Genomic DNA, 22862 nt, shown 5'->3' with positions numbered 1-22862 from the left:
AGGGAGAAGCAGGCTCCCTGCAGGGAGTTTCTTGGGGGACTCCATCCCAGGACCCCACGGTCACGCCCTGAATCAAAGACAGATGCTCAACCACTGAGCTGCCCGGGTGCCCTCCAATGAGTTAAATTCGGTCATACAGTGGCTCCAAGGCAGGGTGGGGAGGCTCACTAGACCTAAACTTCATGAATTCCTTTAGGACTTCCCAAGGTCACCAGCCAGAGACAGCCTATGGGAAAGGTTTCCCACATGGGGTGGTGATGCCCACATGGAAAAGGTGGTTGTCTAGCGTGAAGCTGATGTCTCTGCATTTAACAGAGCAGCCAGCTCAGCTTGGCATTTTGGAGTCGGGCTGGCCTAGCCTAATAACCATCAGAGAGCAATGGAAAAAAAAAAAAAAAAAAAAAAACAGAGACAATACCGGAGAAAACAGAATGAAAAAAAAAAAAAAAAAAACCACACAAAACACAACACGGGGCAGCCTGGGTGGCTCAGCGGTTTAGCTCCTGCGTTTGGCCCAGGGCGTGACCCTGGAGACCCCCAGATCGAGTCCTGCATCGGGCTCCCTGCATGGAGCCTGCTTCTCCCTCTGCCTGTGTTTCTGCCTCTCTTTCTCTCTGTGTCTCTCATGCATAAATAAATAAACAAATAAATAAATAAATAAATATTAAAAAAAAAACAACGAAGAAAACAGCACCTCTGATATAGGCTGGGTGGGTTGTAAATTAGATGCTAAAACATCTGCAAGGCTCCAGGCACACAGCAGGTGCCGCATTCGCGGACAGCCAATGCACTAAAAATAAATAGAAGGAAGCGCGTTGGGGCGCAGCACCGGCTCCGAGGCGGAGGCCGCACGGCGGGCACAGCGGCGCCCCCAGGTGGGCCCGTGCAGGCCGCACGGCGGCTCTCCCCGCTCCGCCTCCCAAGCCGCACTGCAGAAAAGCGCCGCCCGCGGAGAGAGACGCGGCGGGGTCTAGCCGGAAGCGGAGGGACTTCCGGCCCCAGGGCGCACGCGTGCGTGAGCGCAAGCCCCGCCCCGGAACTGCGGTGGACGCCGCCGCCGAGGAGAGGGGTGGAAGCGTGCGCGGCGGTTGGCCGGCGCGTGAGGGAGCCGCGGCGGGGTCTCCGCGCGGTGAGTACCGGGGCCCGAGCGGGGCCGGGGGCGGGCTCCCGGGGGCCCTGTGGGGTCCTCGAGCCCGGAAAGGGCGGCAGCCGGCCTCGGCGCCGGGGGTCCCTGCCCTGAGCGTCCGGGCCCGGCGGCGTCGGCCTGTCAGGCCTGTCAGCGTCGTGCGTGAGGCGGTGAGGCGCGGGCCTGGCCGCTCGCCCCCGGGCGCCTGACCGCCCCCGCCGTGGTGGAAGCCGGTGCCGTGCGGTCGCTGCGGGGCCGCGGCGGTGGGTGAAGCCTCCCTGCGCGCCGACGTGCCGAGCCCGCGAGGCGCCATGCCCGGCGGCTGCTGACGTGCGTCACTTATTTGTGCGTGTGTGGAACGACCCCCCGTGGGAAGGATACCGTCGTCATCCCCATTTGACAGGCGGGGAGACTGAGGCCCACACAGATGGAGACGCCCTCCGCAGCCCCAGAGCCGGTCCGGGTGTGCACTGCCGTTTACCTTTGTCCCCGCCGCCCCTTGGTGTTTCTGGAAAGGGAGAGACCGTGGATGCGGTTCCGTTCGAGGGGCCTCTCTGTTGAAATGTGTTGCAGATCACTGACAGTGTCACGAGAAAGCCGGACGGGCGAAGGCCAGAATGGCGGGAATAGGCATTTGCCTTCTTGGGGGCCAGGCCTGGAGCCCTTCTAAGTGAAGCCGGCCTCCCCAGACCCCCCCTCACCCCCCCTTAACTCCCCACGTTTTTCTTTTTTATTTTTTTTTAAGATTTTATTTATTTATTCATGAGAGAGACAGAGAGAGAGAGGCAGAGACACAGGCAGGGGAAGAAGCAGGCTCCATGAGGGGAGCCCGATGCCGGACTCAATCCCGGGACCCCGAGGTCACGCCTTGAGCTGAAAGCAGACGCTCAACCACGGAGCCACCCAGGTGCTCCCTCTCCCTTTTTTTTATTTATTTATTTATTTATTTATTTATTTATTTATTTATTTATTTATTATTTATTTAATATTTATTTATTTATGATAGGGAGGAAAGGAGGGAGGGGGCAGAGACACAGGAGGAGGAAGAAGAAGGCTCCATGCCAGGAGCCCGACGTGGGACTCGATCCTGGGACTCCAGGATCGGGCCCTGGGCCAAAGGCAGGCGCTAAACCGCTGAGCCACCCAGGGATCCCTCTCCCTTTTAAAAAGATGAGAACAGGGATCCCTGGGTGGCGCAGCGGTTTGGCGCCTGCCTTTGGCCCAGGGCGCGATCCTGGAGACCGGGGATCGAATCCCACATCAGGCTCCCGGTGCATGGAGCCTGCTTCTCCCTCTGCCTGTGTCTCTGCTTCTCTCTCTCTCTCTCTCTCTCTCTCTCTCTGTGACTATCATAAATAAAAAAAAAGTCTTTAAAAAAAAAAAAAAAAAAAGATGAGAACACTGAGGTTCAGGGAGGAACAAGCACCACTGTCCAGTGGCACACAAGCGGTAGGTATTGGATCTGGAATCCAAACCAGATCTGGCGCTCGCATCTGTGCTCCTCCATCTCGTGAGTATCCTCTGTTTTTTGTTTTTTGTTTTTTTAATTCATTCAGAGGCAGAGACACAGGCAGAGGGAGAAGCGGGCTCCATGCAGGGAGCCCAGGTGTGGGACTCGATCCCTGGTCTCCAGGATCACACTCCAGGCTGCAGGCGGCGCTAAACCGCTGAGCCACCGGGGCTGCCCGCGTATCCTCTGTTTCAGGCCAACTTGCCTGCTCTGTTGGTATCTCTCTTCTCTCTGATCTTCTTTCTGTATCTCTGTGTCTTCACTTCTTTGTAGGGCCTGATAACTCTGTAGGCTGTTCACAAAATATGTGTTGCCTCAAAACCCTGTGTTCTGCAGTTGCCGACCTAATGGGACACTTCTCTCCTTTTCTTTTCAGCAACCATGAAGTTGAAGGAGACAAAATCAAGGCCAAAGCCACCAAGCTATGGCAGATTTCAGACAAAGGGGATCAAAGTTGTGGGAAAATGGAAACAGGTGGAGATTGACCCAAATATGTTTGCAGATGGACAGATGGATGACTTGGTGTGCTTTGAGGAACTGACAGATTACCAGTTTGGTCTCCCCTGCCAAAAATTCCTCCAGTCTCTTTTCCAAGGAGGAGCCCAAGAAGAGAAAGGCACAAGCTGTTTCAGGAGGGGAGGAAGGAGAGTCTAGCTCCTCAAAGAAAAAGATAAAGTTGAAGAAGAATAAAGACACGGAAACTGAAGGAACCAGTGTGCAGAAAGAGTTTGAAGTCAGAGATGCTGGGCCACAGCCCCAGGGAGATGGCACAGTTTATCCTGATCCAGAGATAGAGGAGGTGGTATCGGAAGGCTCAGCTCCGACTGTGCCAAAAAAGAAAAAAAAGAAAGGAAAAAAAAAATTGGAGCCTTCCCAGGGTACTGCTCCAAAGGTGCCCAAAAAAGCAAAGACATGGATGCCTGAAATGCATGACCATAAGGCAGATGTAACAGCTTGGAAAGATCTATTTGTACCCAAGCCAGTTCTCCGAGCACTCAGCTTTCTAGGCTTCTCTGCACCCACGCCAATCCAAGCTCTGACCTTGGCACCTGCCATCCGTGACAAACTGGACATCCTTGGGGCTGCTGAGACGGGTAAGGGCATCCTTAGCTGCCTGGGGTAAGATTGCTTCTGGGTCAAACTTACGGCTGCTAATGGGTTGGGTAGCTTGGGGAGAGAGGAGCTTGGAGACATAACCACAAAAGCAATGTTGAATGAAGGTGTTCAGAAGTCAGGCAGCTCTGGATTGAAATCTGCCACTTTCTGATTGGTACCCTGGACAGATAGATCCCTTTACCTCTCTGATCCCTGTAGTTCCTATTATAAAATGGAGATAATGCCGGTACCTGCTTGCTTGCTTGCTTGCTTATTTATTTATTTATTTTTATTTAGCCTTGTGGGTTAAATGTAAATGCCAAAGTAAAGTTTACACAGTACATTGTAAGTGACTTGCAAATGGTAGTTTTTTGTTTGTTTTGGTTTGGTTTGGTTTGGTTTTTTAGTATTCTTGAGCCACCTTAAATGGCTCGGGGTAAAGTAGGGTTAAGATTAGCCATCTAGAGAGGTAGATCTTCATTAGTATAAAGAATAAATGTCTGATTCTCAAAGAGTTGTCCAGAGATAAAAGGGCTGCTTTGGGAATTGGTGAGTTTATTGTTATTGGAAGGGTTTGTGTGATAGAAAACCATTAGGTGGATTTTGTAGGTAGATGTTGGCACGAGGTGACTGTTGGGTCTAGGCAGTATTTAAAGTTCCCTCATTCCCTGGGCCACCTAACACTTTATAAAGCAATGATGGGTTGACTAGACCTCGATAGACTGAATTACTAACTGAAGGGAGGAGCTTGTACTGCTTGTAACTAAGTCCAACTAGACCAGCAGTAACTGATAGAAATAAATATATAACATGAGCTACGTACATGATTTTAAATTTTCTAGGAGCCATATTTTAAAAAGGTAAAAAAACAGGTAAAAGTTAATTTTAATGATGTATATAATCAATTATATAAAAATATCAGTATGTAGTTAATTAAAATTGAGGTATTTTAATTCTTATTTTGATACTGTTTTCAAAATCTAGCATATATTTCGAACTTGATGCTCATCGATTTAGAGTAACCACATTTTACATGCTTGATAGCCATACATGGCTAGTGACTGTTAGATGGTATGGTATAGAACTAGACCATCTAGACACTTTGTGCCTTGGGTTTCTGGAAAGAGTGGTCAGAAAACGCTCGGTGAGGTCTTGTAGAAGAGTCACATAAGTGGAAGAGTGAGGAAGCCCCAGGGGATGGAAGTAATAATAATAAATTAGAACTCTTTTTTAGCATTTAAAATGTATCATGCACTGTGTTAAGTACATTATATTGATGAACTCAGTTCTCAAAATCACCCTGAGAGAGGTTGCATCATTCTCATCTTACTGATGAGGAAACTCAGCCTCACAAAAGACAATATCCCTAAAACCGCAGCTGAAGGTAGTGGTACCTGAATTCTAGACTAGGTCTGTGTGCTCTTAAGCATTTTGCTACACTGCTTTGGTTTCTGCAGAAGCCTGGAAATGGGTGTCTGGAGGCAGAGGCAAAGTTGTATCAGCCACTGTGGCTAGAGCCTGACATTTGGATTCATACTGCAGTTGTTACTGGGTATCCCCATAGACTGCTGTGAATCTGCAGGTCCAAGATTCACAAGGACTTTTGGGGCTGTGGACAAATTGCTGTGCAAACAGATCATGAATATCCATCACCCCCAAAAGATGCTTTGGGCCCCTTTTGTAGTCTCTCCTGGGCCCTACTCCTTGTCCATCCCCAGGACAACCTCTGATATACTTTCTGTCACCAGATTAATTTGCATTTTCCAGAATTTTATATAATGGAATCATACACTATGTACTTTTGGGAGGGGGTCGGTGTTTGGCTGCGTCACTCAGCATACTTTGAGATTCAGCCATATTATTGCAAGTGCTAATAGTTCATTCCTTTTTATTAGTAATATTCTAGTGTAAGGATATAGCACAGTTTACCTATCTGTTAATAGATATTTTTGTTCTTTCTAGTTTTGGGCTCTGCAAATAAAACTATCATAAATAGGGGCACGTGGTGGCTCAGTTGGTTAAGCATCTAACTCTTGGTTTCAGCTCAGGTTATGATTTCATGGTGGTGAGAATGATCCCCACATCAGACTCCACACAGCATGGAGTCTGCTTGATATTCTCTCTCCTTTCCCCTCTCTCCCCCACCCCCTGTGCATGTGTGTGCTCGCTCCCCACCCCATAAATAAATAAATAGATAGATAGATAGATAGATAAATAAAGTCTTTTAAAAAACTATCATAAATATTGGTGTGTTAGTCTTTGGGTATATGCTTTAATTTCTGTTTGGTAAACACCTGTGTAAGAACTAGGTTTTATAATAAATGTTACTTTCTAGGAATTTTTCCAAGAGATTATACCGTTTTCCATACCCACCAAGTCATGAGTTTGAATTGGTCCCTGTCCTTGCCAATACTGGGTATGTTAGAGATTGTGAGAGAGAGTTATGAGGAGAGGGAGAAGCACGCTTCCCCATAAGCAGAGAGCCTGACTTAGAGCTTGATCCCAGGACCTTGGGATCACATGAACTGAGCCAAAGTAGATGCTTAATGACTGAGTCACCCAGGCACTCTTATCTTGCCCATTTTTTAATTGGATTGTTGTTTTCTTATTACTGAATTCATGATATATGCTGGATATACCCCTTTATCAGATATGTGATTTAGGATTTTTTTCTCCCAGTGTCTTTGTCTTTATTTTCTTTACAGTACCTTTCAAAAGAACAGTTCTTTATTTTGATGAAGTTCTATCACTTTCCTTTTTACGAATGTGCTTATTATCTACAAACCTTTTGCCTAACCCAAGATCACAAAGATTTTCTCCAGTGTTTTCTTCTAGAAGTGTTACTAGTTTTAAGTTTTATGTTTCAGTCTGTGATCTTTATTGGGTAAACTTTTGTTTACAGTGAGAAGTGTGGATCACAGTTCCTTTTTTTCCCCTGAATATGGATATCCAGCATTGTTATTTAAAAAAGTATCTTTTTCTCCACTAAATTGCCTTTGTATCAAGTCAACTTGTCAGTTTCTACAGAGAGCCAGGTGGTATTTGGATTGAGATTGCATTGATTATAAAGCAAACTGAGGACAAATGACGTCTGGACCATACAGAATCTTTCTATCCATGAATGTAGTATATCCATTTTTTGGGGGGGGTCTTTTGTTTTGTGGTTTTTAGTATATGCACATTGGTTATTAGATTTGTCCTTAAATATTTCGTATTTTTGATGCTATTGTAAATGGCAACTTAAATTTTTCTATTTCAGATTGTTGCTAACAAATAGAAATGTGGAGCATCTGGGTGGCTTAACGTTGAGCATCTGCCTTTGGCCCAGGGCGCAATCCTGGAGTCCCAGGATTAAGTCCTGTGTCGGGCTCCCGGCGTGGAGCCTGCTTCTCCCTCTGCCTCTCTCTCTCCTCTCTATCATGTGAATAAATAAATAAATAAATCTTTTTTTTAAAAAATAGAAATGTGATAGCTTTGTATATTGACCTTATTTCCTGCAACTTGGTACCATCAAGTAGGTTTTTTTTTCCTTTTTTTTTAAGATTTTATTTATTCATCCATTTTAGAGAGAGAAAAAATGCAAGGACAGGAGGAGAAAGAGAGAGAGAATCCCAAGCCAACTCTGTGCAACACAGATCTCAATCTCACAACCCTGAGATCATGACCTGCACCAAAATCAAGAGTCAGATGCTTAACCAACTGAACTACCCAGGTGCCTCCCATCTAGTAGTTTCTTAAAGAGTACATCAGATGTTCTATAGTTTTTATCCAGTCTAGATGCCTCTTGTTTTTGTCTTACTGCACTAAAGCCTCCAGTACAATTTTGAATTGAAGTGGTATGGGGACAGGCACCATTATTTTGTTCCTGATCTTTGGGGGACAGTACTTAGTCTTTCATCATTAAGTATAATGTTAATTCTAGGTTTTTCATAGATGACCCTTTATCAGATTGAGAAAATTCTCTTCAGTTCCTAGTTTGCTGAACATTTTTATCAGGAACAGTTGTTGGATTTTTTGAAATGCTCTTTCTGCATTTATTAAGAGAAGTGGTTTTTCATTTAGTCTGTCAATATGGTAAATTACACTGATTTTCAAATACTAAACTTATATTCCTGGGATAAACCATATTTGGTCACAGTGTATTTTTCCACTTATATATTGGATTTGATTTGCTAAAATTTTGTTGATAATTTTTGAGTTTCTGTTCATGGGATATTAGTTTGTAGTTTTCTAGTAATGTCTTTGGTTTTGGAATCAGAGTAATGCAGGCCTTGTAATGACTTTTGAAGTATTCTCGTTTTCTGAAAGAGTTTGTACAGAATTGGTATTTTTTTTTTCTTCCTTAAATATTTGGTAGAATTCATTTGTGCCTGCACAGATGAATTTGTAGGATGGGCTTTAACTACGAATTTAATTGCCTTAATGTATTAGAAATATTTGTATTACTTAATTTTTCTTGCGTGATAGATTTCATTGCAGTTCATTAGTTTTTGTTTCCTGTGTTTTGAAGCTCTGTTATATTTAGGTGTATAAATGTTGAGGACTATTATATCCTGTAAATTAATTTATTCCTTTGATTACTAAATGGCCCTCTTTATCCCCATAGTATTTCTAAAATCTTCTCAATCTGATATTAATGTACCTTTTTTTTAAAGATTTTATTTATTTATTCATGAGAGACAGAGAGGAGCAGAGACACAGGCAGAGGGAGAAGCAGGCTCCATGCAAGGAGCCCAATGTGGGACTCGATCCCAGGACTCCGAAATCACACCCTGAGCTGAAGGCAGATGCTCAAGCACTGAGCCACCCAGGCATCCCCTTAATGTACCTTTTCTAGTATTATTTTGATTAATGTTAGCATGGTGTGTTTTGCATACTTGTATTTTTTCAGATTTTATTTTTAAGTAATCACCACACCCAGCATCGGGCTCGAATTTAACAATCCCAAGATCAGGAGTCACAAGCTCTATCAACTGAGCCTGCTGATGCCACTTATACTTTTAACTTACGTCATTGTATTTAAAGTGGGTTTCTTGAAGCTTCTAGGTTGGTAAACACATCTTTGTGCTGAGAGGGTGGTGTACCCCCAGTTCCACAGGGACAGAAGCCCTTGGGACCTTCCCAGACCTTGTCTTATGTGCCTCTTCATTTGGCTTTTCATTTGTATCCTTTACCATATGCTTTATATTAAACTGAGCCTAGTAAAAAATAAAATAAAATGGTGTTTGTGGAGAGAGCATAGGTTGCGTCTTGCTGTCTCATGATTCTGGCTGTTTATTATTTGTTGAGGTCGTTTCTATTTAATGTGATTATTGATAATAATTGAGTTGTAATTTGTTATTTTGCTATTCTGTTTTTCCTCTTCTTTGGACTGAATGTTTTTTATGATGGAATTTTATTTCCTTTATTGATCTTCTTAGTTGTAACTGTTACATCCTTTTAGTGTTTGCTTTTTAGATTCATAGTACAGATCTTCAACGTGTCATAGTCCATCTTCAAATAGTAATGTGTTATATTACATATAGTACAAGAATCTTACAAGACTATATCTCCCTTCTCCTTTACATTATGCTTTTTGTTCTACACTTTATGTGTTAGAAATCCAAAATACATTTTTATGTTTAATAGTTCCAAGGTTAAAAAAGTTTAAACTTAATAATATATTTAAGAAAAAGACATCTTTCATATTTACCCATGTCACTATTACTGTTTCTGGTACTCTTCCTTTGTACAGACATGGAAGTTCATCCAGTAGCATCCTCTGCTTGGAAGACTTGCTTTAGTACTACTTCTTGTAGTTCAGGTTTGCTGATGATAAGTGATTCAGCTTTTGTGTGGCCCTAAACGTCTTTATTTTGCATTTATTTCGAAAGGAATTTTTTGCTAAGTTTAGAGCTCTAGGTTGTCCAGTTCTTTTTTTATGTCTTCAAATAAAGATACTGTCTTCTAGTTTTGGTTTCTGATGAAAAGTACTGTTTTATCTGAAGTGTTAAGGGCCTTTGATCTTTTTATTTCTTATAATTCTTGTTTATAGTGTCTTGTGGGTTATTTTTTTACTGAGTGCTGCTCATTTTCCTTTGAAAATTACTTGTGAGAATTCTTTTTTCAATAGGTGTTTTGTTTTTTTAAGATTTATTAATTTGGGAGAGCACACACCAGCTAGGGGAGGAGCAGAGAGAGAATACCTCCAGCAGACTGCGCTGAGTGTAGAGTCTGACTTGAGGCTCAATTTCATGACTGAGATCATGACCCAAGCTGAAACCAGGAGTTGAGTCACCCATGTGCCTCTTGTGAGAATTCTTTGAGGCCTATGATAAAGGTTCTTCCACCAGAGATCATTTATTTGCTTTAGCCGGGAGATTATAACTTTGTAACTACTTTAAATTCTCAACTTGAGCTGTCTTGTTTGTATTAACCACCCAGAGGATGTGAATTTGGGCTTCATACACATTCAAAAATCAGTTTGAAAATGTTAAGGCATAGAAAGAAGTGTGGTCATTTTAAATTTTCTCAAAAACTAAGAAAATTGTCTTCTACTCCCATTTTCTCCACCAAAGGTCTTAGGAAACTATACATAGATTTCCATTCCCCACACCCTAATGTGGTGGTGTTTTTTTCAAAATAATGACAAAACTTGTTTAGATTTTTGGTGCTTGGACTTTGTGTATAATGCACATTGGTGACCTCAAGCCTCAGTGTTAGTCTGCTAGACTTTTTCTCAGGCTTTTAATTCCAGATGCCTTCTGCTTGCAGTGCTGTTGGGGAACCTGTGCTGAGTGGAGGAGCTTTGGGTTGGTCATGGTGGCACTTGGCTATCAGGTTCCCTTATTCTGTGTAAAAGAAAGATGCCTAGACAAAAAGTAAGTGTGTTTATCGATTCACACTTTTTTGTTTTTGTTTTACTTCTAAGGAAGTGGAAAAACTCTTGCCTTTGCCATTCCAATGATCCATACAGTACTCCAGTGGCAGGTGAAAAATAAACGTACTCCAGCTGTAAGTAACACAGGAGCATTACCTGGTGAGACCAGAACGGAGGCTAGAACTGAGTCTGAAGTTTTGCCTGATGAGATTGGAATAGAGGGTGAAGCCCTGCCCAGTGAAGCTGGAGTGAAGGCTAGAGCAACACCCAGCAAGGTCAAGACTTCAGCTGCTGTCTCAGACCAGATGCTACCCTTCTGTGATGATGATGCTGGTGAAGGACCTTCTTCCCTAATCAAGAATACCATCCCCAAACAGGATGAAGACAAAGAGGAAAAGCTAGATGAAGAAGAGACTGGAAGGTTGAAGCAAGAGTTGGGTGGCAAAATGACCACTTGTAAAGTACATCCAAAGCGCCCTCTCCTTGGACTGGTTCTGACTCCTACTAGGGAGCTCGCTGTCCAGGTCAAGCAACACATTGATGCTGTGGCCAAGTTTACAGGTGAGGTTTAATTCGATTTAATAAATACTTCCTGAGAGGATCCTAGATGCTGGGGTGGCAAAGATGAATGAGCTGTGGCTCCTCCCTTAAGGGGAAATCTCTCTTACCTGCCAGAGAATTAAGCCTTATAGAAAACTGTTTGAGTGACACTTTCTCCATTCTCCCAAGGATGACACATTTCTGTGCCATTCTAGATGCAAAGAAGTTAGTTCATTGGATGTGGTGGATGCTTAGGGCAGGAGTTGGCAAAGTACCTTTTTTTTTGTAAAGTGCAGCCACACCCATTTATTTACATAGTGTCTATGGCTATTGCATTACGATGGAGGAATGAAGTAAAGTTAGTAGTTCTGACAGGTTTAGCTCACAAGGCCAAAATGCTTACTGTTGACCCTTTAAGAAAAAGTTTGCCGGACATCTGTCTTAGGCACTAACATATATCTTCTCGTGGAATTCCTTCCTGGAAAAGCTGCTCCATAAGAATTTTAACTTTAAAGCAGCAACAGTTGCAACTTTATAGTAAGCAACAGTGACTTACCAAGCTCTTATTATGTGCCAGGCACTTTACTAAGTATTTTGCCTACATGATCCTGTGTTTTCTTTCCTCTTTGGATACCTTAAGAAGTCATCCCAGAGAACAGAACAGAACAGACAATAGGCATTAGAGGAGGCTCATATTAGTTCGAATTGAGGGAGATGGGCAGGACTTTCTAGGGATATGTGTCACAGCTGAGAGTGACATCATTTCCAGCATTGTGGTACACTACTGTTTTCCTGGAACTTTGGATGTATATATGCCTGGGTTCAAATCCAGCTCTTCTATTGTTGATAAAGGGGAGAGAATATAAAGAAATGAAGTTTGGGAACTAGGCAAGGCCTAGACCATAGAAGATTTGATTATGCCTTCTAGGAGTGGTACCAAGAGGCAGGCCAGGCTCGCTCTTTTGGCTCACCATCCCCCACACCTCCCAAAGAGAGGAGAGCTATTCTGGTGATTGATTGTCTCTGTTAATCTGGGGTTGCCTGTGTCAGCCATGGCAGAAAATAGGCAGCCAAACTGAATAACAGGGTCTTATATTTTGTGTACTATAGGAATTAAAACTGCTATTTTGGTTGGTGGAATGTCTACCCAGAAACAGCAGAGGATGCTGAACCGCCAGCCAGAGATTGTAGTCGCCACTCCGGGCCGGCTCTGGGAGCTAATTAAAGAAAAGCACCCTCATTTGAGCAACCTTAGGCAGCTCAGGTAAGTGACAATACCTCCCCTTCTCTTTCACTCCCTTTTCTATTGTGGGCCTGAGGTAACATGATTGTGTATGCACTGCCTTCTCCCTATCACTAAGTGCCATGGTGTAGTACCAGCCAGAGTTTGGCCTTCAGAATACCTTGCATGAGGGAGATTAATTGAGCCCCTGGTGGTGGTGGTGGTGTTTGTGTATTTCTGTGTTGAGGGTGGAGATGGTAGTTAAGTGTGCTATATAAATGACTCCTCAAGTTATGTGGATCTCTCTGGATCTGTAGGTGCCTGGTGGTCGATGAGGCTGATCGGATGGTTGAGAAAGGCCACTTTGCTGAGCTCTCACAGCTGCTAGAGATGCTTGGTGACTCCCAGTACAACCCAAAGAGACAGACGCTTATTTTTTCTGCCACATTGACCCTGGTACATCAAGCTCCTGCTCGAATCCTTCACAAGAAACACACTAAGAAAATTGACAAAACTGCCAAACTTGACCTCTTTGTGCAGAAGATTGGTATGCGGGGCAAGCCCAAGGTCATTGACCTGACCAGAAATGAGGCCACGGTGGAGACACTGACAGAGACCAAGATTCATTGTGAGACTGATGAGAAAGATTTATATCTGTACTACTTCCTGATGCAGTATCCAGGCCGCACCTTAGTGTTTGCCAACAGTATCTCATGTATCAAACGCCTCTCTGGGCTCCTCAAAGTCCTGGATATCATGCCACTGACCCTACATGCCTGCATGCACCAGAAGCAGAGGTTGAGAAACCTGGAGCAGTTTGCTCGTCTGGAAGAGTAAGTCAGGCCTGTACCCAGAACCCAGGTTCTAGCCATTAGGTCAAGGTTGCCAGGATGGTGGTGAGATGGTGGGAAGCTATAGAAGATAGCTCTTTTTTACACATCATGAAGCAGGCTTACTCTCATCTAATGCGTTTGGTTGCTGATAATGCTCAACAGAAACTTTCCTACCTATAAGTAATGATGATAATAGTACCTACTTTTGTGGAACATTTAACAATTGATTGAGTAAGTATCATACTGTCATTTTAGATACAGTACCACATTCATTCAGTTCTAACATCCTTGAGAAGTAAAATAGATTGATGGTTAAGAATACAGATAGGCACCAGACTGCTTAAGATCAGGGCCATGGCTGTGCTACTTCTAGCTGGCCAAATTACCTCAGTGTGTTTCAGTTTCTCATAATTGGCATAATAGTATATTGGTAGAAGCTAATGGAGAGGGTTGTTAGGAAGATTAAAGGAATTTATACATATAAAGCATTTAGAACAGTGTCTGGCCCAAGGTATGTATTTGCTGAATGTTAGCTTTAATACCACTTATCATTTATTGTCATTATTCTCATTTTATAAATTGATAAGCAGATCAGCTTGCCCACAGTTTCTCATCCTGAAAGTGACAGAGCTGGGCCTCAGACAAAGCAGTCAGACCCAGAGCTCATGCTTTGTCCTACCATGCTGTCATTGTGCATCTCCTTTTGGGTCAGACTGATGACCAGGGTCAGTGTGCATGTTTTCAGGATTAGGGCCTGAGAATTGGAGGTTAAGCCTAAGTTGACTTTTGTCCAGTATAATGTCAAGTTACAGGGTGATTAGTTTCTAGAACAAGTATCAGGTTTATCTCCCTGGGAATGTTGCTAGGTAGAAGTTAATGGTTTATGTGGTGTCTAAGTGGGGCATCTGTCTGATTAGGTGGGGGCCCCCAAATGTGGGGCAACAATCGGGGGGAAACCAATGGTGCAGGTGATGAAAGAATTCACCTGAGGGAGAACAAAGGCGATAGGAGTTTATTGAATACACCACAAGGGAGTGGGTGGGCAGGCCAGCAGAGGAGAGGCTGTCTGCAATGAGGCAGTAAGTGGGGATGTTTTTAAAGGGAGATGAGGAAGTATGGCCATCTACGGCATTCTCCCTTTTTCAGTAACTGTGCCTACTTGTAAGTAGTCTGTTGGTCACTTAGAGCCTATGGGTATGTTGGGGTGGGGTCACCTGATAGGTCTGTCTGTATTTAGCCACATGGTAGCGTGGACTCTGTATAGTTCATTTTTCAAGTCTGTTTACCTCTATGTTTTATTTGATCAGGATCAAATACTCAGTAGGTGTTAAGAATCTGATTAATGATAGCTATTAGTTATTATTAACGAGCTTTGTCTCTCTATCACAGTTGTGTTCTTCTGGCAACAGATGTGGCAGCTCGGGGCCTGGATATTCCTAAAGTCCAGCATGTCATTCATTACCAGGTGGGGGCATTAGGGATTTTTTTGCATTGAATGGGAAATGTTTTAAGCAAAGGTTTGGGAAGGGAGGAAAGAGAGGGAGGAGGAATTGTTGGCCTCAAGGCCTAATGCAGCAGAGTACCACTGTCGTCATCTCGTGACTGATTAGCTGCTGTCATTTTTGGAAAGCTCAAGAGATTTATTCTCAAAAAACCCCTTGGCACTTCTGATACCACATAGCCCCTCTCTCTTTGATTTGGGCAAACTAATTGATATTGGCAGGTTAGAGTCTTACTTTCTTTATGGAATGGGCATAGTAGCATGTGAACTGGTTACCCTGGTAGAGAGAAATAGAAGAGTGTGGTGATAGGACCTGCCTAGACTTAAATCCCTGTTGTGTAACCTTGAGCAAGCTGTTTAATCTCTTTCTGCCTCAGTCTTTGTTTAATGGAAGTTATTACAGTGTCTACTTTAAGTTTTTTTTTGTTTTTGTTTTTGTTTTTTTTTTTACAATTTGAGAGAGAGGTTGAGAGTGAGCATGAGCAGGGTGGCGAAAGGCAGAGGGAGAGGGAGAAGCAGACTCCCCAGTGAGCAGGGAGCCCATTGTGGGGCCTGATCTCACGACTCCAAGATCATGATCTGAGCTGAAGGAGACACAACTGATTGAGCCACCCAGGCGTCCCTTTTTAAGTTCTTATTAAGGTAAAATAAGTTAATGGGTGAACAGCTTAGACACCAGGCACATCCTGAGCACTGAGCACTTATTAAATGTTAGCTGCTCTTAATACTGACAATATTAGTGTATGCACCTGGCAAATCCTAACATAGAGTGGTGGTTAGGAGTCTAGGCTTCAGGGCTACCCTTGTAAGGTTCAAATGCTTATAGCCTGCTTCATAGTCTGTTAGCTTGGGCTGGGCTAACATCTTAACCCAGATGTTATGTTACTTAACATCTCTGGTTTCACTTGTCATTATTTGTAAACTGGAAGTGATGATGCAGCCTAACCTCTTGGGTTACCATGAGAATTAAATGAGTTCCTGCTGATGAAACCCCTCGCACAGTGTTAATTACTTAGGAAGTGGTAGCTATTGTGGTGTTATTATTTCTTCCTTCTGATTCTTCATGGTTTAAAAAATCTTTCAGGGTGTATGGGCACCAGGGTACCTCAGTTGGCTGGGCATATGACTCTTGATTTCAGCTCAGGTCATGATCCCATGGATAGTGAGATCAAGCCCTGTGTTGGGCTCTGAGCTCACTGGGGGTCTGCTTGAAGATTCTCTCCCTTTGCTCACTCCCACATGCATGCAGATGCACTCTCTCCTCTTTCTCTCAAATAAAATCTTTCAGGGTGCCAATTCAATTTAGCAGATCTTTCTTCTTCGTTTTTGGGGAAGAGACTGGGCCAGTCTTTGTGGGAAATATCCAGATGAACAAGACACAGTTTTGTCCCCTGAGAAATCTCAGACCCACTAAAGGAGAGGAGATGACTACAACCATAAATTAAGGCAGGAGATACTAGAAGGTTGCAAAATATGGGGGAGAATGGTAGCTTCTAGTTTGGGAAGTTGGAAAGGGCTTTCTAAAAGATGCTTTGCATTTAAGGATGAGGAAGATCTGGGCGTATAGAGGTAGAAGGGAAGGAGAAAGAATGGTGTGGAAGTGGGCAGTTGGCTACAAGTAGGGGTTATGTTGGGGAAAGAAAGTGAAGAATGTCTAAGAAACTGCATTTCTAGCACCATTATGAACAGTTTAGAGCAGTACTTAGAGCTTCATTGGAATTGGTAGTGTTATCTGGGTTCAGTGGAGAAAACTGCTAGATTAGTGGTATTTGCCATGGGTGCACGGGAGGGAGGCATTGTCAGCACCTATATCATATCTGTGAATAATATCCAGTATGTATTAGAGTAGAAGCAATGGAGCCTAGGGGTAAGCATGGTCTTTGGAGCTAGACTGCTTCAGTTCGGATACTGGCTCCAGTATTTAATTCTTCACCTAGGAGGAATTGCTTAACATCTCTGTCAGTTTTCTGGTCTATAATATGGATAGTCATGAAAGTATTTCACGTTCTTGTTTGTGAGGAGTAAGTGGGATAATACATGTAAAGTGCTGGAATTGCTTGGCCCGTTGTAATTACATAGTAAATGTTGGTTATGATTACCATGGTCAATCATTCATGTAGAGTTAATGAAGAATCAGTGGAGTTTCTTTAGTTAGAGTGGGAATTAAGATCAGAGCTTTGACTCAGGAAGATTACAGTGGCAGCTTTGGGCTGGGTCAAGGGGAGTGGGGAGGCCTAGAGACAAAATAAGTGACTCTCATTGTTCTCTTGAGTAGTCATGAGGGCCTGAAGCCAGGACCGGGGGGCGTGGAGGGTAGACCTAGTGACCATAGTGAACAGGCCTGAAACATGAGGGCTAAGGGAAAAGGGTTGGATATGTCCACAGTGCTGGAGAGGTTTCTGGCTACCTGGCAGGGAGGGAGAGAGACCCAGCATTGTGTTGCTGGCCCTAAGGAGAAGAGCAATGCTGGCTGATAACCATGCATTTGATTTCCCTGTTCCTCTGGCAGGTCCCTCGTACTTCAGAGATATATGTCCACCGAAGTGGTCGTACTGCTCGTGCCACCAATGAAGGCCTCAGCCTGATGCTGATTGGGCCTGAGGATGCGATCAACTTTAAGAAGATTTACAAAACCCTCAAGAAAGATGAGGACATCCCACTGTTCCCTGTGCAAACAAAGTACATGGACGCGGTCAAGGTAAAAAGAAAACTTAGAAACCTAGTACTGATGAGGGAAGGAATGTCCGCTGCACTTTTGCCTTGCTGTGAGGCCCTGGCAGCAGGACCCTTGAAAACTAATGATTCTGCCAACAGCTGAATAGGGAGGTCATAAAAACAAGAAAAAGAAAAAAAAAGGAATAGGGGTACTATACATGGCAGAAGGGTAAAGGTTTTTTTGAGTGGCCAAAAACATGAGGAATTTTCTTCCTGAGCCCTTCACTGCCTCCACCACCACCACCATCCTTCCCTCCGCTGGACAAGGACAGTGAGTGTGGCTACCTGGTAGTTGTAGGGAAGTAAGGTCAACTTGTCTTGCTGAGGCAGATACTAAGTTTTGTCACATCTGTAAAGCAAATGCCAGGAATTCCTACCATTGCTGGTTTTATTTTAACTCAGCAAGCATTCAGCGGAATAGGTGCTGCTGACTATGGGCACCGTGTGTTAGGTACCAAAACCAGGTGGATTTTCTCCATGGAGGTCCACTGGCTTGTGATGTAGACCAAGCCCATGCTGAAGTTCAGGTATAAATGGAGCACCATGGGTCTGGTGGGCATTATGGTTATATGGGTAGGAGAGGAGGTTTCTTCCAAGCCTCTTGCATATGGAGTGGTAGAGAGGAAAATAGAATTCCAGGAGTGGGGGAGCAAAAGCACAGAAGAATTCAGGGACTTTTGGCTCCTGTGGCTCAGAAGGAATGTTAGCTGTGTGGGGAAATATGGTGGGAGATGAGCTTGGAAGGATGAAGGTGACAGAATTCCCATTAGGGTTGAGAGCCACTCTTCCCATGGCTCCTTTCCCTCACACTACAAGATCTCTTCCATTTTTTCTGTGTTTACTGTCATTGTGGTCTGACTCCATCACCCATGAGCGGAGTTGAAGTGTTTTTGGCAAGAACAACATGGAAGAAAGGGAAGGCAGTTCTGTGAGTTTGTAGTCCCTCTGATCAGTCACAGTGGGGCCCTAACTCAGGGCTGTTGGAGTGTGTCAGGGTCCCTATGGAAGCTATCTGTGGTATCTGGGGAAGAGTTCCCTTGGGACACCTATAGACTGGCAGTCCAGCCAAGGTGAGCTTCCAACAAGTGGGGGCTCTCCTGATTTGTTGTTAGGAAAGCTAGCTCTTGTGATTTCATTTGTGCATACTCATGTGATGACTGCCCTCTGCTTTTATCAGGAACCAGAACAAATTCATTTTGATGGGAGCTAATCCTTTTTTTTTTTTTTTAAAGATTTTATTTATTTATTCATGAGACACAGAGAGAGAGAGAGGCAGAGACACAGGCAGAGGGAGAAGCAGGCTCCATGCAGGGAGCCTGATGTAGGACTCAATCCCGGGTCTCTAGGATCACGCCCTGGACTGAAGGTGGCGCTAAACCGCTGAGCCACCCGGGTTGCCCTCCAGAGTTTTTTTTTTTAAAGACACAAAGTATATGAGCCCTTGCTTCCCAGAGGCCTGAATGCTCTGTCAAATGAACACTCTATTCCTTTTCCCCAGGAACGAATCCATTTGGCTCGACAGATTGAGAAAGCAGAGTATCGGAACTTCCAGGCTTGTCTACACAACTCTTGGATTGAACAGGCAGCAGCTGCCCTTGAGATTGAGCTGGAAGAAGAGATGTATAAGGGTGAGTGGTGGGCTGGATGGGACTTGAAGAATACATTCAGTATTTGTTTTTTCCTTCAACTTTTGTCCTGTTGGAACTTTGCCACTACCACGGATCCTGTTAAAATCAGCAAGATACCTTTTCTGTTTTTGTGACAGGCTGTAGTCCCAGTTAAGCATACAGCCCTTGGCCTTTGTTCCTTCTGTCTTATTTGTCTGGAGCCTTCAGCTGTCTCCCTCATATGGAAAGGTAGTGACATGAGGGGTAGGCTCTGTGACCACCGTTGGTCCATTCCCTTAACTGGCTGTGTGACTAGCTCAAGACCCTTAACCTCTCTTCTGTACTTAGGGTGTCCTCATCTATAAGGTACGGGTCATAAATTCCTGCCTCATGGGGTTATTGCAAAGATGTATTGATTAATGAGAATAAAGTGCCTGTGCCAGTGCCTAATAATATTTGACACATCTTAAATTGTTATTTATGATCATTATTGTTACTCCTGCACCAGTCATCATCTCATGTGACTTCCGTAGTCTCGTGACATAAACAGAGCAGGAATTACTGTCCTTTTATATATGGAAACCAGAAGCTCACAGAAGAGCAGCAGTTTGCACAGGGAAATGGCTCCATTACCAGCCTTTCCTGAGCCCCTACTCTGAACATAGGCAAAAGCCTAAGGATTCACGGATGAATCTGTGTGGCCCCTGCTCTAAGAAAGCTCTTGAGTCTAAGAAGTGAGAGCCAAATCTAGAACTGACAATACCAGAGTTAGATCCAGTGTTCTTTCCATCCCACAAGTGTGGCATCTGAGTGCCAAAGCCAACAAATTCAGAGGCCAACTTAAGCTGTCTGCTTCTGTCAACACAGAAGCTGGGAACCAGACCAGTGGGCTTGGTGACAGTTAGCTGTTCCTCCTGATAGCTCAGGCTTGGGGCTTGAGCTTCACTTCCTAAGGACCAGCTGGTATGGAGCCCTTATGGGCACACCCACCTCCACAGGTGTAGTCACAGTGCTGGTAGTGAGGTATAGGAGAGCTGGGCTGCCGGATGGTGTTCACAGTCTCCTGGAGGCTTTGTACCTGTCAGGTCACCCTATCTAGCTAGCAAGTAGCAAATGGGTGAATTGTAGGAAGAAAACTGATCTTCAAGTCAGGAACCTTGGGTTTTCATTGCAGTTTGACAGCTAGCTAGCTAGCTAGCTCTGTGACCTTTTAGCAAGTGCTCTTGATGGTAAAATTGAGAGAATTCCTGTCTCAGAGGGTTTTTTTTTTTTTTTTTTTTTTTAATGGAGTGAAGGAGGCGGGTTCCACCCGTGGGGGCCCTGCTGTTCTGAGGACCGGATCCCTCCACGCCATGGCCTCTGGGTGGCCCCTTCGAGAACCACCTGTGTGGCGGGTGGACAAGGCTAATGGGGGCACTGCACTTGGTAGAAGGAGGTGCCCAGCGAGGCCTGGCAAGACTCCGCATATCTCAGCAGGAAAAAGAAGGGGGAGCCAGGCTCTGGGCAGCCAGGGGCTCTGCCCTGCCCTCCGGAGGGCACGGGCTCCCGCTCTGAGGGGATCCCCAGGCCACCCCAGGGGCCCCCACACCTCTGCCTGCCCCAGAAGTGGGGCTCCCAGGGACAACCCGTTATCGGAATTATCGTAGTAACAGCCAGGAGCCCTCCCCCTCCCCGAGCCGCCCTCGTTATCCGTGCCCTTCCTTTCCTCCTTTAAGTTGGCACCGGCTTTATTAATATTTGAATTCTAATGGCTAATGCTTTAAATTAAGGTAGCATTTATAAATACTTTATAGTCCATGAATAATTGACCAAATTTAGTATTGTCATAACTCATAGTAAATTATTGATCCACGGAGTAAATAAATAAATAAAAATAAATAGATAGATAAATAGATAGAGTGAAGGACCCAGTGGCCCCCCCCCCCCAGTATCCCTCTCAAACTGTGCTAGAAGTTAGCCAATACTAGCGTCTTTAGAGAACTTTTGAGCCTTGATTCCCCAAGAGTTCCAAAACATTTTTCATCACAAGTATCCATCAAGGGAAACAAAACATTTCTACAAATCATAGTAAATATGGTCTGTTTTGTATTGTGTTTTAAGGAAGAAAAACTGACCAGCAAGAAGAACGTAGGAGACAAAAGCAGATGAAGGTCCTGAAGAAGGAGCTGCGCCATTTACTTTCCCAGCCATTGTTCAAAGATGACCTGAAAACCAAGTATCCAACTCAGTCTGGCAAGCTGCCCACACTCATGTCTACCCCACGAAATGGTGAGTCTGCTTTGAGCTGCCTCGCTAAACAGAAGAAGAAAAAGAAAAAGAAGCCAAAAGAGCAGCAGCCGGAACAACCGCAGCCAAGTACAAGTGCAAATTAACTGCCCTCCAGGTCAGTCTGTTAGTGACTGCACATTGTTTCTGTGTTCTCTGGTTATACAGGAAATCTTCCCACTTTGCCTTTCACTCCATCATCAACCCTGGTTATAAAAATCTCCCTCTTCCATGCCAGCCCCCATCACAGGAGAGACTTCATGCATATTTGTGTTGTTTTGGAGTAAAATTTCTATGCAGCAGCTTATATATTTCTGTGTCCCAGTGTGTACAGACTTCTAGTATGTTCAGCTTGTTTTCCTCAATTAAAGACAGTAGTCAGAACCAGCATGTTATTCTTGAATTTTTGGCTGGAATGTATAGCTGTCCTAATCCTCCTGCAGGATGCATGTGGGGTGCATCTGATCCCACTGGACAGTGTGGATGGAGTGGTAGGTCTTCACTTGTGGTCCCACTTTTCTCCACAACCCTAATAGCTCTTTATCTCTCTGCTATTCACAGCTTTTGTCTTGTCTGAGCCACACTGCAAGATGGGCAGGGAAGAGATTGCCATCCTTGGGTTCCAAGAGAACACAGGCATCCTTAACATCATACCCACTTGTGGGGAAGCCAGTAACAGTATGCAGAGTCTGGCATTGTGAGGCACTTGGGGTCTGGCACTAGACAATTTCTCCAGCCTTGTCTCCCTTCCCCTCCTCTGTGTGACAGAGTGGTTGTTGCCCACAGTCCCACATGTCCTTGTCCTGAGCCTTTCTATAAGCTTTTCCCTCCGCCTGCTTGCCTTTTCCATCCTTGAGCACAGCTACATGTTCTCTAGGTCCCTGAAGGGGACAGTGTCCTCAGGTAGGCTCCCATAGTAGCTGTGCTTACCAACTCTCCATAACACTTGGCACACTGTATAGTCTCTGCTGAGCTCCTTGACAGCATAGGCTTTTAAATCACCCCTTAACAGCCCTGGAACTTACGTCAGAGCATGATATAAATATGTGCTGAGGGAACCAGTGACCTCTTAGTACACCCACCCCCCAGCTTTGTTTAGGTTAGTCTAGGTGAGTAGCCACAATTTGCCAGAGAAGCATAGATTTCTTCACAGCTAAGTCTGGGCTTCTACAAGGGTATCCCCTTGGCTTCATTGTTGACAAGGTTGGCAGGATGGCAGCAATGTTCTTCAGCCCCTCTGGGTAACCACAACAGGACAGCCTGACTGAACTCAGCGTCGGGTATCCTTGAGTGCTGACCAGATACCCAGCACTGTTAGTCATTTTCATCTATTTTATCATTTAGTTTCTAACAATCCTCTGAGATGCAAGTGCTAATACGTTTTTGTGGTTGAGAAGGCGGACACTTGAGTAGTTAAGACTTAATCAGGATCACAGAGCCACCAAGTGGCAGACCTGGGATTAAAACTGTGGGTATTTCCTTGTGGGCCCAGTGCATGTTCAGAAAACTGTTTCAGTTTTAAAAGGGTAGCATCATTGCCAGGAAGTATCTCCCCAGGGTCACCAGTGAACCAGGGAGAATGCAGTAGA

General features: G+C 44.4%; 1 protein-coding gene across 1 annotated transcript; it reads left to right on the top strand.

Moving 5' to 3' along the window:
• The first annotated feature begins 1004 nt into the window (after window positions 1-1004).
• DDX24 (DEAD-box helicase 24) lies at window positions 1005-21661 on the top strand. Its single transcript, XM_038545607.1, is given in 10 exon segments — window positions 1005-1129; window positions 3013-3188; window positions 3190-3730; window positions 10642-11151; window positions 12241-12394; window positions 12670-13185; window positions 14575-14650; window positions 17196-17384; window positions 18900-19029; window positions 21109-21661. Coding segments are annotated over 9 exon segments (2559 nt in total). The 5' UTR covers window positions 1005-1129; window positions 3013-3017; the 3' UTR covers window positions 21381-21661.
• Window positions 21662-22862: the final 1201 nt, after the last annotated feature.

This window comes from Canis lupus, chromosome 8 (genome assembly GCF_011100685.1).
Source record: "Canis lupus familiaris isolate Mischka breed German Shepherd chromosome 8, alternate assembly UU_Cfam_GSD_1.0, whole genome shotgun sequence".
Taxonomy (NCBI): domain Eukaryota; kingdom Metazoa; phylum Chordata; class Mammalia; order Carnivora; family Canidae; genus Canis; species Canis lupus.
This window is presented reverse-complemented; position numbering and strand designations above follow the sequence as displayed.